The 15,527-nt window shown below is 48.8% G+C and overlaps 1 protein-coding gene across 1 annotated transcript in view; it reads right to left on the reverse strand.

Moving 5' to 3' along the window:
* Positions 1-15,527, reverse strand: part of MPHOSPH8 (M-phase phosphoprotein 8) — a 284,316-nt gene that overhangs the window by 8,183 nt on the left and 260,606 nt on the right. Inside the window, exon 13 of the mRNA XM_086935216.1 lies at positions 12,058-12,141. Within this exon, the coding sequence (XP_086791342.1) occupies positions 12,058-12,141 (84 nt within the window). The remainder of the gene's footprint in view (positions 1-12,057; positions 12,142-15,527) is intronic.

Genomic DNA, 15,527 nt, shown 5'->3' on the forward strand with positions numbered 1-15,527 from the left:
GAAGAGGAGCTTTTGGGAGGGGCACATGTGTGATTTCGGCACGTTGATGGAAAACCCCAGCAGGTGCAGGAGATCCGCCGTAATCTGGAGGTGGTTGACGACTGTTTGGGGCGAGCCCGCCTTCAACAACCAGTCGTCGAGGTAGGGGAAGACTGAAATCCCTAACCTGCGCAGATGAGCTGCGACCACCGCCATCACTTTCGTGAACACCCGTGGGGCACTGGTAAGGCCGAAGGGGAGCACGGTGAACTGAAAGTGCTCAAGGCCTACCGTGAACCGCAGGTAACGCCGGTGGGCCGGCAGGACGGGGATGTGAAAGTAGGCGTCCTGCAAGTCCAACGCTACCATCCAGTCTTGCGGGTCTAGGGCAGCCAATACCTGAGCCAAAGTCAACATCTTGAACTTCTCCTTCCGGAGGAAGCCGTTGACGTTCCGTAGGTCCAAGATAGGGCGTAGGCCCCCTTTGCCCTTCTTGGGTAAAAGAAAGTAGTGGGAGTAGCAACCACACCCTACTTCTGGCACAGGAACGCGCTCGATGGCCCCCTTGGCCAAGAGGGCTGTAACTTCCTCCTGCAGAAGTCGCAAGTGGTCCCCCGACACGCAGTGGTACTGCGGTGGCATGGCTGGAGGGGTCGCCTCGAAGGGGAGGGAGTAGCCCCTTCGGACGATTTGCAGCACCCACCTGTCCGATGTGACTGTGCGCCAGTGGAAGAGGTGATGGCGGACCCTGCCCCCCACTGGCGTCACATGGGCCTGAAAACTCAGACTAGGAAGGTTTTGAGGCGGATGCTGCGGGAGCGGGTGCGGACTGGCCTCGCCTTTGACCCCGACCGCCTCCCCGGCGGTTTCCACGGCTGCCACCGCGCTGAAGATTCTGTTGCAGCGTGTGGCTGGCGGTCCATGTGGGGACGCCCCTTCCTTGGCCACGAAAGGAGCGAAAGGAACCCATTTGCTGGCGAGGGGCCGAGAGGCCCAAGGACTTGGCCGTAGCCCTGGAGTCCTTAAAGCGCTCAAGCGCGTGGTCTGCCTGGTCGCCAAACAGGCGACGGCCATCAAACGGCATGTCCAGAAGTGTAGCCTGGACATCGGCCGAAAAATTGGCGCACCGTAACCAGGCGTGGCGTCGGACCGCCACTGTCGTGGCCATCGCTCTGCCTAGTGTATCGGTGGTATCCAGTCCGCACCAGATAGAGTACCGTGCCGCATCTAGACCCTCCACTAGGGCTTGGGCGAGTTTAGCCCTGACCTCCTCAGGGCATTGTGGCAGCACGTCCGCAACCGTGTCCTACAGGGTGTGGGTGTAGCGGCCCAAGAGGCATGCGGTGTTGACTGACCGCAGTCCCAGACTAAGGGACGAGAACACTTTCCTGCCAAATTGTTCAAACCTCTTGGATTTCCTGTCGGGAGGGGCCGACGGGAACGCGGTCTGGGAGTTAGAGGCCTGGAAAATCAGGCTCTCGGGGGTTGGATGGGTTGACAGGAAGCTTGGGTCACCCGGAGCCGGGCGGTAGCGTCTGGCCACGTTCCTGTCCACAGGCTGTCCTGAGGCGGGCTTGGACCAGGTGCCCAACAGAACGTCAGATAAGGCCTCATTGAACGGCAGCAGAGGCTCGACCGAGCTTGACTGGGGTTTGAGGACCTCGGTGAGGAGATTAGTCCTCACGGCCGCTGAGGGGAGCGTAAGGTAGAGGGTATCTCACAAGACTGGTCCACAACTCGCGCAAAAGAGCCCTCAATAACCCCAGAGAGGCCTTACTGGTTACACGCCAAAAAGAACCTGATGGCGTGATCACCTGCGTGACTGGTTTTACAAAGAATTCTGCATTCCTGAAAAAAACTGTTAATAAACACCGGGGATTCCTGAACACAGGGGACCTTGACATCCCGCGCCCCCGCTTTGCCTTCAAGCGCACGGCCAATCTGAAAGATTCTCTTATTCACACACGCCCCAAAAAACAAACTACCACCAGCCAGAGTACCCTGTGGAGGCTTCCACCAGCAGTGGGTCACTATCCTTGCGGGGGCTGTGTCGTATGCCAACAGACAATACAATGCAAAGACATTAAACTTTCAGGTACCTTCACCTGGCACATGAATAAACAAACAAACTGTAACAGTTCCAGATGTATTTACTTACTTACCTGCCCCTGTGGAAAAAACTACATTGGCATGACCATGAGGCAAGTCAAACTAAGAATCATGGAACATAAGAGCAACATTCGTTGCTCAAAATCCCACACCAGACTCTATGAACATTATGTCCAACATGGCCACCAAGCTGACAATATCAAATGGCTGGTACTTGAGTCCCACCCCTCTATTACACAACAAGCCCTGTTCAGAATCGAACAGCGATGGATACATCGCCTTCAGTTAGACACCCTGGGTCTGAATGATTCTGTCCCGTGGACATTACTTGCTAGATGAACCACCTGGGTTTTCTATAATTACCATCCACTGGCTGCCATGTCCTAACCCTGTCTTGTGGTCCTTGCTGTGAACAATATCTGACTCTCAAACTATTACATGAACAACACACTGCTATGACAGTACAAGCCTAAACTTTATTACACTCATTGGATTTTTCTCACTACTTCTGATCCTCATTAAGGGTCTCTGGGGGTAACGCACTCATACTCCCGATATAATGAAGTGTAATACTTTGATGTACTCAAGAATGGACACCTTTGTATCTGCCTAGGCCAACTCCTGTGCCAATATGGCTACCACAACTTACCAACCAATATCACTGGTAGCCTGTGACGATACGCTCTCAGTTTCATGATCGTCCTGACCTTTCCGTTATAGTCTTTACCTTCTCTCACTCACTCTTATATAACGAGAGTAGGACTACAGGGGTCGCATCATTATCAGCCTGATTATTTAATTAAGGAAGTATCCCCTCGCACAGTGGGGCGGGTACTCCTTCCGTTAAAATCCACCCCCTGCTAAGATGGCCGCCGCGTTCACAACCATCAACAGCGGTAACCTGGCATTGCACGCGTCCACTGATCCCGCGCATGCGCAGACAGGAGTGCGGGGGCCACGCCCACTGACGGGGCTTCACTACGTGGAAGTGCGGGACTTGGTATTTAATCCCGGTTGCCGTCGCGAACCGGTACCAGCTGTTCCGCGCCACCGATGGGGCGCCTTGCGTGGGGGTAGGTTTCACACCCAGGCTGTTCATGCTACAGGTAAGCGGTGCGATCGTCTTTGTGCAGTCGAGACTGCCATTGTGTGGTTATGGCTACCTCATCGAGTTTTGTTGGTGAAACCCTAAACTCCTACCTCGAGGGCATTTCTCAAGTTACCTCGTGCCCTCATTGATACCTTTTACCCGCAATATGATGGTTTGTCAACGGCTTGGCCCCACCTGATTACCATGGATCGGGCTGGGGGGGATTGTTTGGAGAGCTAAGATTCCGAGCTGAGATGGTCCCTTTGTCCTTCATGGATAAGGTTGACACGTTCTCCCCTGTGTGGAGCATGGTTGCTCTTCTCTCTCACCTTTTGCCCATCTATTGGTTTGATGGGGGGACCCCATGTACGCCAACTACAGTTGCCTGAGAGGTAGAGGCGGGAACAACAACGAGCCGCCCTGGGCCAATTATCCCAGAGGCTTATTCATTACCATACAGCCTCGCCTTTGGTCCATGTATAACCCAGGCCTCTTATTTGTTCCCTTTACATGCCATACTTTACACACAGTACACTATCTGTGTGCCTGTACCTGTTCCTCTCTTACAGGTACCTTACCTTAACGAGCAGCCCCACGGGAACAGACTGCGGGCCCATTAGGGTTACTCTTAGGGTAAGCACTAGCCCAATCATCCGTTACTTTGTGATAACCTCTTCATTTAATCATGTGAAAAGATGAAAATGTTTTGACTCACTGTTACACTACTAATGCTTTAGCTATGGACGAACTACTTTGAGTCGCCCACTATGTGTAATCTTGGATATATCCTTGTCTTAATGTTGTGTATGTGTGTTCTATGGAGTACTGTGGTGACCTATTACTGTTGAGATAATGCCACTGTCAATGCACCTGGCTTACTTCTACACATTTCTTTTAGGTCTCCCCTCTAGAGCAGGACCACTTGGCCTGCTCCCTGATTGACCCAGTGAGGTTGTATCTATCTCCTTTATTTTATTGTGTATTTTTCTAACTGTGTAGCACCTAGCACCCGAGGTCCTGAAGAGTTGCCAGTTAGGCAAGAAACATGTCGACCTATTTAGAGGGTTGAGTTAGCCCACTGTGCCCCTCACAGTTCCAATCTCCCCTCCCACCATTTTAACTAAGGGAGTCAGCCACGTGAATAAAGTCCCTTGTGGACTGACTCAACTTCTTTTAATCTCACTATTCCCTCACGACTACACCTTCACCAGACCCCTTACACGCACTCAAACCATTGGCTGGAACAAAAGATCTCCAACAAAGTGCGCCTACGGCGCCTGTCGGACATTGCAGCGTCAGTCTGACGAGGAGCAAGAGACCAATGATGAAGCATGACACCTAGGTTCCTGGGTGTGTGAGGTCTTCTAGTTCCAACAAGGGAACACCCCGTTCCCTGCTTCTGCTCTGTTCCCATATTTACACACACATACCTCTTTAGTTTTCCCGGGGGAACTTTGTATTCTTTTGCTAATTAAGGCCTTAGCCGCCCGCATCAGTACTACGCTATAGGCTGCCCCCTCCTCCGTAGCCACGGTAGGAGGGGAGACAAAACCAGTGTCTGGAGAGAGATCCAGGCCGCTGGCCTCCCCAAGCTCCACTGTCCAGTCCGTTTGGTCCTGACACTCCCGTGTCAGAGGGTCCTCAGACCCCTCCCAGTCCTCTTCGTCACCCAATGCCTGGTAGCCAGGATCAACAATCGGGGCCCGTTCGTTAAAGTAGAATGTACCCATAGCTGTCTCGTACGGCGCCCAACGGGGCCGTGTCGACGGCTGAACGGGATCGATAGAAGGACTGGGGCCGGCATCGACCGAAGTCGGCGCCGGTGGTGACACCCCCGGGGACGGCGCCGGCGAGGTCATAAGGTCGACCCGGATCCGGAAGTCGCCGGCGGCGTCGGTGCCGAAGCACCCGACCCACTAGGCCCTGGAGCCGGACCCACTGGGCCCGAAGGCGCCGTGGGGCCCGGTGGAGAAGAGAGCGACCTCATGGCCATGAGGTACTGCTCGATCTCCTCCCGCGTCGCATCTTGCTCAGGGATCCGAAGGTGTGCGGCAGGATGCGGCGCTAGCGACTTCTGCGGAGCCGCGTGGGTGGTGCCACCCAAAACCCCGGCCGCGTCTGGCGAGCGTCGGGGGCGGTCGGAGGAGCGATGACGCCGCTCCGACCTCTCATGCCTCTTACCTGAGGAGGAACCAGAAGACCGATGCCGACTTCCGGAGACCGGGACCTCGAATGGCGCGGGGCCGACTGTCGGAGCTCGAGTCGCTTGCGGGACCGCTCCCGCCTAGCCTCCGACGTCAGGGCTCGACAGTCGGAACAGGAACGGTTGTCGTGGTCGAGGCCTAGGCATTGCAGACACCGGCGATGGGGGTCGGTATTTGACATCAGTCGACTACACTTCGAGCAGGGTTTGAACCCGGGCATCCCTACCGGCACCTGAAGAATCGAGAACGACTCAAAGAAGATCAAAAATGATCAAAAAAGTTTTAGTAAAAAAGTGACTAAGGGGTAGAGCTTCTCCGGATCTGCGCTAGCTGGCGCGGAAAAAAGTAGCGCGCATGGGCGGCGTCTAAGTACTCCGACGACGTTATTCCAGCGCAGATGACGCCGACGACGGACGCGGAGCCAGAGACGGCGCCTAACGACGCGCATGGGTATTGCTACGCAAAAATTTCCGGATCCAGTCTGATGCCTGGGGATATTCTAAGGTAAGGAATCTAATACTAACCTGTTTCTTTCAGATCTTAAATTTCAAGCTGTTTAGCAATTCCTCCCATGGTTCTACACATCCAAGCATAGAGTTCCAACCACACACTTGCAGCATTTGGAGATTCTGGTGTAACAGTTCAAATTAGCTGAACTGCGTACCTTGCTTTCCTATATTTGTAGCATTGCACATTGTTTTCACTTATTACCTTTTTTATTGTCCATCACAACTTTCTCTTTTTCGCTATTTTCTAATATCACTTTTAGATTTAACATGTTTAAACAGTACATGCCCCTTAAAGAACACACAAAACAAAAAAGAAGGAAAATAAACAAACTGTTGTCAATCGTCGAATTCTCAACCCGGATTGGGTTGCTAATTACTGTTTTTTTGAGTGACTGGTGTCAAGTTCTGAATGTATTATTGATGTAAACTTTATGATTTTAATGTCGGACAATGAATTGATTTTCAACCCCCTCCCTAATATTTATTTTAGTTTGCTACATTTCCAGATATGTTTAACTAGATGTGCCTTCGTGTAGATACACATTATATTGCTTCACAATAGTTGTGCCCTGATCACATACAACATCCTTTCAAGTCAACAAGGATCCCAATGCACTTCTATTATCGAGGAACCAATGTTTCAATGTTTGTACTATAACACCAAATGTAATGCTCCCCAGTTTATAACATCATTCAGGTGGGCAGCGAGTGTTGGAAGCACTGCTGTCTATCCAGCCAAGTCCTGTATAATGTTCTTGTCTTTCCTTATATAGCACAAACTAGACCCGAGACATCTGGTATCAGAGCGCTTTACATGAGCACCAGTTTCGTTACAGAATATCACATCCATTTTTGTATGGCATGGGGAGATTAAGTGATTCGCCCAGAATCACAAGATGTTGAGTGTCGTTTGCAGAGACTCGAACCCAGTTCACCAGGTCTGAGGTTGACCGCTCTAGCCGCAAGGCTACATCTTTTCATTTGTCCCTCTTCCGCTGCTGACCGGTCTAATAAATCTTGGCCATTTTTAGATCACAAGCACTTTTTTTCACTTCTACTCACAACACACATGCTCCCCCATAACACCTAGCTTCACGACAGCAACCAACCAGAATAGAACTCCGGCAAAGAGACCCCTGCTGGGCCAGTTGGGCATTGCAGCGCTGGCTCAACGAGGAGCTGCCCTATGATTAAGCATGACACCCCTTGGGGTGTGTGAGGGCCCTTGCTCCTTATTGGAGCACTCCCAGGGTTACTAGGCACTCTCTATCTAGCGCCTGGACTTCACACCCAGCTCCTTTCCCTCCTTTTCCTGTCCTCCCCCTTAGGAACAGCTTACTCCTATGTTTTGCAATAAACTTCTTGCACTCCTCTGTGATAGGCCTATGGCTGCTCAACCACACTACCACTAATAGAGCATCTTAGGTTTGCATCGAGCCCGGTACACTTTTGGGGAATCTCTGGACTCTATGCACGGTATACCCACCTAGTGGCATAACATATACAGAGCCAGCTTCCTACAGATACTATTATCTACTCGCCGATTCCTCACCGATCCCACCCACTTCTTTTGTTTTGAAGCATGGTCATAGATCAAAATTATTATTAAAGTTCTGACTGTTTGTTGCACTACACATTCAGATTGATGCTACCATAGTCTCTGTATCTAAGGAAAAATGGTCAAGGAACTAACACCAGTGAGCTAAAGAGGCACTCTCGGGTTCCAGAGATGTCATACCTGCAACCCTTCCAGTGCTAAGATAGAGCCAATAATACCTACCAAAGGAAGAGATCTATGACACACGTTTCCAGGTCCATTAGATGCCTGGGAATATTTAAATGACGAGGAATCAGCAGGTACACAGAGTATTCACCAGAAGGCTCTTTATAGAATGTAAGTAACTTTATCATTCAAGCCAGGTGGTTTCCACAGGAATTCAGGATCACAAGAGGTGGGTGTGGGCGCACAGCATTTGTTTTCCATCCAATTCACCACCAGGAGTGGGCAAGCGCCATCAGCCCCAGCAGGGACAGCTAGACTGCAGATTCACCATGTTATCTTTGTAGGCTGCACTTTGATGCCATATCAAAGCTGGCGGGTGCTAGGGTATTGCTCTCAGCTTGCTTCACATCTCGATCCCAGTTGTCTTTCAAACCAGAAATAGGAAATGGTTTTCCATCACTTGTCGTCTCTGACCAGGCATCTCTTAGTATCAGAGGATTGCTTTCGGGCTGCCATTTCAGCAATTTAGGGAATTGGTCATGAGAGTTTGCCAGAAAGCATGTTTCCCACGTTAGCTGATCAGCCAAAACTATCACAGGCAAACATTTTCAATATCTGCAGACTAAATGAATCAGGTAACAGACCTCTGTTGGCCTGATTGGCTGATTTGGAGATGGTGTTGAAAACATTTAGACATACGTTCCCCCACACAATGTGTGCAGTTTGCGAGGGTCAACACAAATATTTTTTCTGTAGGTGAGCAGCAGGTACAAAAAGAAAGGGTTAAGGCTCCAGTTGCTTATAATTTGTAACCCTTCCTTGCATATAGTTCAACTAGAGGTTTTAGAGAAAAAGGCAAATCCTATTTTGGATTCTACACTCCATAATATATCAGGTGATGGTTGGCCATGTTACTCAATTAACTGGTCAGATTACAACACTGAAAAAGCAACTCCTGGGTTTATCTAGGCAATTTCCATGAATCAGGAATTTCTGTTCTGACGTCTCATTTATAACAAGCATTTGCAATGCAATAGGTCTCGCATTTACACGAGTTTGAGCTACTGACATTGCAAATAACAAGGCCTTTTATTTTTGTTTTAAAAACATTAATAAAAGGCATTGTCATTTACAATGCCAATAGCTTAAACTCGTGTAACTACAAGACCAGTGGGTGCTGGTGCTCACACTCTCTGCAGGAGGGCATGTGGGTGCTGCCAGTTGCTCTCCCTGCAGGAGGGCAGGTGGGTGTTGCGGCTCACCGACCCTGCAGGAGGGCAGATGGGTGCTGCTGCTCACACTCTCTGCAGGAGGGCAGGTGGTTGCTGCAGCTCATCCACCCTGCAGGAGGGCAGATGGGTGCTGCTACTCACCCTCTCTGCAGGAGGGCAGGTGGGTGCTGCAGCTAATCCACCCTGGAGGAGGTCAGATGGGTGCTGCTGCTCACACTCTCTGCAGGAGTTAAGGTGGGTGTTGCGGCTCACCCACCCTGCAGGATGGCAGGTGGGTGCTGCTGCTCACACTCTGCAGGAGGGCATGTGGGTGCTGCCAGACACTCTCCCTGCAGGAGGCCTGGTGGGTGCTGCGGTGGGGGCCCCTCTCCAGCCCTACAAGAGGCAGGTTAGGGTCTTCCACTGGGCTGCAGCTTATCACCACCTCCCCAGCCCCATCCGGCCTGCACCAGGAATCCGCTGCAGCCCTCTCTCCTCTCCGAGCACAGGAGTGCGTCGGTTTCTGATCAATATCCGATTTAGGGGCTAATTCTTGGCTTTTCTATAGCTTTCACCAGGTGATGTATGAGGCTTCAGCAGGGGGTCAAAAAACGAATATATCCTGAGCTTGCAGCAACAGTAAATAGAGTCCTTAGTAAATCAATGTCGAGACAATCTTATCTTCATTTATTACATAGCCCTTCTTCTTAGGCAATCCTAGCCGCCAACACGTGTTTCGTCTTTAGTGGTATAAGCCACAGTCTTCCTCACGGCTAGAATATCATAATACATACAATCAGAAAAAGTCAACAAAACAACAGTATAAAAAACAGAGACATAAACAAGACAAGTCTGTTTATTTCCTCAGAGTTAAGTGGACAAAGTGGCTAATATTCTTCTAAAATAGACAATGCATTGAACCAAAAGGCCCAGACCACAGCTTCATATAGAAGAAATAAACTTGTCGGTGCCAAAACTCAACTCAATTGGTTTTAATAGGTGGAGAGTTAGATAAGATAAATTTACATCACCAGTCACCAGTGTGCGATGTGAGTTTACTCTCCCTTTCTTTATAGGAGAGAAAAGAATTATATATAACAGGGGAAGAATATAAAGTGCTCACTAAGTCAAAATTGTGATATAGTGATAAAACAACTCTTGAAGTGAACGTGTTGGTACTAAACTTGTAGTACCCATCGTTAGAAAGTGTTAAAAAAAAGAGAGAAAGGAAAAAGTAGGATGTCATAACTAAGCACTCACCTAATCGTAACAGCAGATTCTTATGTATGAAAGTGGTCAATCACAAGTGGCTTATACCACTAAAGACGAAACACGAGTTGGCGGCTAGGATTGCCTATGAAGAAGTGCTATATAATAAATGAAGATAAGAAGATTGTCTCGACCTTGATTTACTAAGGACTCCATTTACTGTTGCTGAAAGCTCAGGATATATTTGTTTTTTGGTTGTATATGGTATAAGTCTTTCTATACTTTTTGGTTGATGGTGGATGACCGTCTCCTTTTCCTTTGAGCTATTTGTACTTCGAATTCAGATTGTCTCACAACCTTGCGCAATTATCACCCAGCCATCCTTCCTTTATAGTATACTTCACCCAGGGGTCGCCTGGAAAAAAAAATCAAACAAGAGACAACTTTTCAGTTAACAATAGACTTGATTGAATATTCTTTGTGGGTACAAATTTCACAGGTTGCAGGTGGTGCGGGAGGGGTTGAGAAGTGCTGCTGTTCGTGGAGGGCGCGCGCATCAGCTCATTTAATCAACCAAACGGGGACAGGTTGTTTTGGGGGGGGGACGGGAGGGGGGAATTGGGGGTGTCAGACAGCCTGAATCTGTTCGATGGAGGATACGGTGACATCTGTATCGGGTGAAATATTAAGACATTGGACAGAAGAATTCCTGTCGGGCAACTCACTGTAGGAAAAGGGGGGGGGGGGGGGCTTCCACAAATCTGAACGGGGTTCATGGATGGATGCTTCTATAACATGACGTAAAGAGGGCAGGGGGCAGAAAGAAGAAGGGAGTTAGGGGGTCTCCAAGGACGGAGGCTACAAATGCAGGTGAGGGCATGGGGGTCAAAAGAGGGGGCTGTAGACAGAGCAGCGGGGTACCCGGGGGATTCTCGGAGAGCACGTACTGATAGTGGGGGAGTGAGGGGTTCGAAGGATGGTGGCTACAGAAAGGTACGGTGGCGAGCATGGGGGCTTAAAGCAGAAGGTCACAGATATTTTGAGTGGGTGGCTAGAGAGAAGCTTAAACAAGCACGTCTGCCTTGTATAGTTGCAGCGCACAGTGAAACTAAAAGCTGAATCAAGCGCGCTCTGGGAGCGCGTAAGCGCGCAGTGGGAGTGTGTGAGCGCGCAGTGGGAGCGTTTGAGGAAGAGAGGAGACGCCATGCACTTGTACATCACTTGTCCGTGCACGTACATGGTTTTGTCTCCCTTCGCGCACCAAACCGACAACTATAGTCTCGCCAAGGCGAAGCAACGCATGCGCTGCGTTCGCTAGGCTAGACCTAAAAATGGTAGATGGATCGGTAGTAGAAGAGTAGTGCTTTGTGCGTGGTTAGGCAAATATGTTTTGTGCCAATGTCTTCCGACTATGGGCACATAAGACAAGCATAAATGTACACTAGTGCTTACTGCCTTTAGCTCTAGATAATCTTTAAATGCCCAAACCTGAAGCATTTTTTTTGCACACTATGTAGGCCCTGTTGAAGGATTTTGCTGACCTTAAATAGGCTATAATGTGGGCCAAATGGCAACAAGAAAAATCACAAATGCTGTACTTAGTCTTTACTCTCCCTCCAACACAACTGTTGTGGAATTACTTGGACCAGAATTTTTCTAAAGTAAATGCTCACTGTAAAAATGTTTTGACTTATCCCTGCAGGAGCCCCCATGTTGTGCTCTCAATTGTACTTTAGTAATTGTTCCTACTCAGTTCAAATATTTTTTTTTCCAGACGTGCAGGGTTCTAGGATAGCATATGGCCTGAAAGCACAGCTCGGCGGGCGTTATGAAGGAAGCACCTCAGTAATAATCAGAAAAATAGATTCTTCTATTAAATGTTCATAATAATAAAGAAATACTTTTTTTGTTTTTTGTAGGGTTTTGTGAGATGAAAAGAAAATTGATCATTTGGAATAGCACAGCATCATAATATATACTCCGATTATTAAGCTGCTTTAGTATTAACCGGTATTAAGCTTACCTTAGCTTTAGGGGCGTCAGTCAATCGAATGAAAAGTTTATTCATGCCGATCACAGGGTTAAAAGAATAGACAAAGAGACTATCCTGAAACAAAGAAATAAGAAAAAATTAATGAATTCACATTTTTACTTTAATGATCTAAAATTGCTAATTAAATACTGAATAAACCAAAGCAGCCATAAACAAAACAGTGTCATCGCAGAGACAGCTGAGACGGGCGGGCGCCCCAGGGGTGACGGCACCATAGGCAGGGCTGCACATCGCACCCCCCCCAGAGAGTAACACCGGCCCTTAGACGCGCAGGTCACGGACACAGCCAGCCACCCACACGAGGGCTCTCTAACGTACACTGACCCGACTCTTGCCCTCAGCACCACACCCCTGACACCGCCCCCACGAGTACACTCCCCCCCCCCCCTCTTCTTTACCCCTTCCATACTCCCACGTTTACGGTTTCGGACTCCTGTTCTTCCCAGCTGCAACTATACCCACTATCACACAACGATAGAAGGATGCTACTAGCCGAGCACTCGGCAGCGAGCCCGGGCAGCGTCCGCCGCAACTACAACTAGGGCATTCCATCTGTTTGCCGCACACATCGCACACTGAGCCGACAGTCGGTGAGGCGCTACCGCTCACCAAGTCTGTCCCTCACCAGCTCTACAGCTATCTGCACATGCACACCATTGACCCCCGCTCCACTAACACACTCTCAGTGCACATTGCACCGTTCAAAGGGTCATTGGTGCTATGCATGCCGAAGGGACACGGCGCAGCGCTGCCACAACAGAAACACTGGGACACGCCGATGCGAACTGCTTTGTTTTGTTTGCAGAGTTAAAGGTTTATTTATAGTAAAAATGTAAAATGAGACGTCACTTATAGAGATGATTGTGTGCTGAACAAGACTGATATGAATAAAAATACCCGTGGTTTAGCACACCAGAAGGCGAGTAAAAAACTGCAGAACGCCTTCCCCTGTAAACCTTTGCCCCAACGATCCACCGACTTGTTGCAGCCGGCCCACAGGGTTGTAGGCTTTGCTATATGTACTGCACTTTTGAACAATAATAAACGTCTTAAAAAAAAAACAAAAAAAAAAAAACAGTGTCACTTATGTTCAAATGCTGAAGTAAACATCATAGAAAAAAGCTTTTTAATGTTAGTTTAAAGAGTAACATACTTGCTAATATCCAGAACATCTACTTTGGGGTCCTATCGGGCCCTGGTCCTGCCATGCCCTCACCAAATGACTTCTAATGATCAGCAAAGCACTAACACCCATCCTCGATTCCTCCACCCACTGAGCAACATTCCCAGGAAACAGGAAACATGCCATAGTGGCACCCTTGCTCAAGAAACCAACCACTGACCCAGCCACCCTCTTCAACTACAGGCCCATCATCTCCTTCTGGCCATACCCGATAAGTTCTTGGAGAAACTAATCAACTGACTACTCAGCGACCACCAGCTCTTTGACGCCACACAGTCTGGATTCAGGCCCAATCACAGTACAGAAACGGAACACATTGCGCATGATCCTTGACAGAGGACACACAGAAGCCCTCATTCTCCTGGACCTCTCTGCGGCACCAGACATGGTCTCAGACCCCATCCTCGTCAGGTACACCCACCGGATTGGCATCACAGTCCCTGCATTCCACTGAATCTGCTCCTTCTTAATGCAGAGAGCACAAGTTACCAGCTTACGCCTTACTTCCCGGAAGCCGCCAAACTCATCTGCGGGGTGCCTGAAGGTTCATCTATCAGCCCCACCCTCTTCACTGCATACATGAACCCTCTGGCCAGTGTCATTGACGCACCCAACAAACATTCTCTCCTATGCTGATGACACGCAACTCATACTCTCCCTCTCTGGGAACACCCCCAACATAAGAAACAAGTTCACTACCAGCAGGACTGATGTCGCTATTTGGTTGACCGCCAATTGTCTCAAGCTCAACACCGACAAGACATAAGTAGTAATATTTGGCAAGACCTAGCAATGGGACTCCAATTGGTGGCTAACCGAACTTGGATCCACCCCAAACTCCCAACACCCATGCCATGAACATCAGAAACATCAACAGAAAACTGGACATGACCATACAAGTCAACGCTGTCACTGCATTTTGCTTCAACGCCCTGAAGATGCTGAGAAAGATATACAAATGGCTCCCTAGCAACACCCCAAAAAACTCTAGTCACCAGCAAGTTGGACTACGAGAACTCCTTCTACGAAGCATCACCAAGAAACCGACCAAAACACTACAAACCATCCAGAACTCGGCAGCCAGACTCCTTCACAACCTCCCACAAAGAACTCAACTCCCATCTCACCTCAGGGGGCTACCAGCTCCCTATACACAAACGCACTTGTTTCAAACTCCACACAAGTGCACAGAACTACACAACTTAGGCCCCACCTGCCTGAATAGTCCCAACTCCTTCCACCAACCACCCAGACATCTTCACCCTACAGGATTCCTACTGGCACACACCCCACTCATTCACAAAACCAGAACATGGGGACAGGTGTTCTCATACATCACTCCTAAACCTTCTTTAGTTCTGCAAGAAGCTGAAGACCTGGATTTTTAATTAACCCACCTATCCTAGGCAGAGCTATCGACACACGCCTGTTCAGTGCCAGGATAGCCTTGTAAACAATAGTGCGCTAAACAAATACACATAACAGAACATTTTAATTTAGAAAGATAAATATCAACATGCTCCAATACCATACATGTAAATTTAATATCATCTTCTAATCCCTACAGGTAATGTCCTAACTTTATCCCACTGATTTAAACCAATTTACCTACAGGCAACCTGCATCTAATAAGCCATTTGAGTAAACAAAACACATTTAATGCCCTTACAGGGACATAAAGTTAACAAATGTAAATACCTTTCTACCGTGGAGGTACTCTACTGACAACAGTCCTTTTCATGGGTTGGAAAAGCTGTGCTGCCAGTGCTTAGTTTGTAAAATATTAAGTGCAGGTGCTCCAATTTTTTTAGGAGGCCCACCCACTGCATATGGCTCCACCCACTTACTCTATCGCTTGACCCAGTTCCTCAACTGGCCCTGGTGAAAGCCAGATGTAATAGTGTGAAATATTCTATCCTGCAACCCTAGGTAGGTGGTAGGTTGTGTTCCCCACAGAACTGAAGGTGGGATAGTGATGCGAGTGCGCCACTGCTTTAATAATAGAGTTAATCTTAAGTGGTTTTGATAGGCACCCTAGAACAAACGTGGATAGAGGAACTCCTGTTTTGACTGAGGCACAGTGAGCTGTGAGGGAGGGAGGGCTGAGTGAGTTGCTTTCAGGGCTGGAAAGGCAGACAATCCAGGTGCTCAGCCCCTCTGTACATACTCAAACCCTGTGACACATACTAGGAGTAGTTAGATAACACTTGGAGCAGCATTACATTTTGGAAAATACATATGCTAATGGTCTAATAGT

This window comes from Lissotriton vulgaris, chromosome 8 (genome assembly GCF_964263255.1).
Source record: "Lissotriton vulgaris chromosome 8, aLisVul1.2, whole genome shotgun sequence".
NCBI classification, from domain to species: Eukaryota; Metazoa; Chordata; class Amphibia; order Caudata; family Salamandridae; genus Lissotriton; species Lissotriton vulgaris.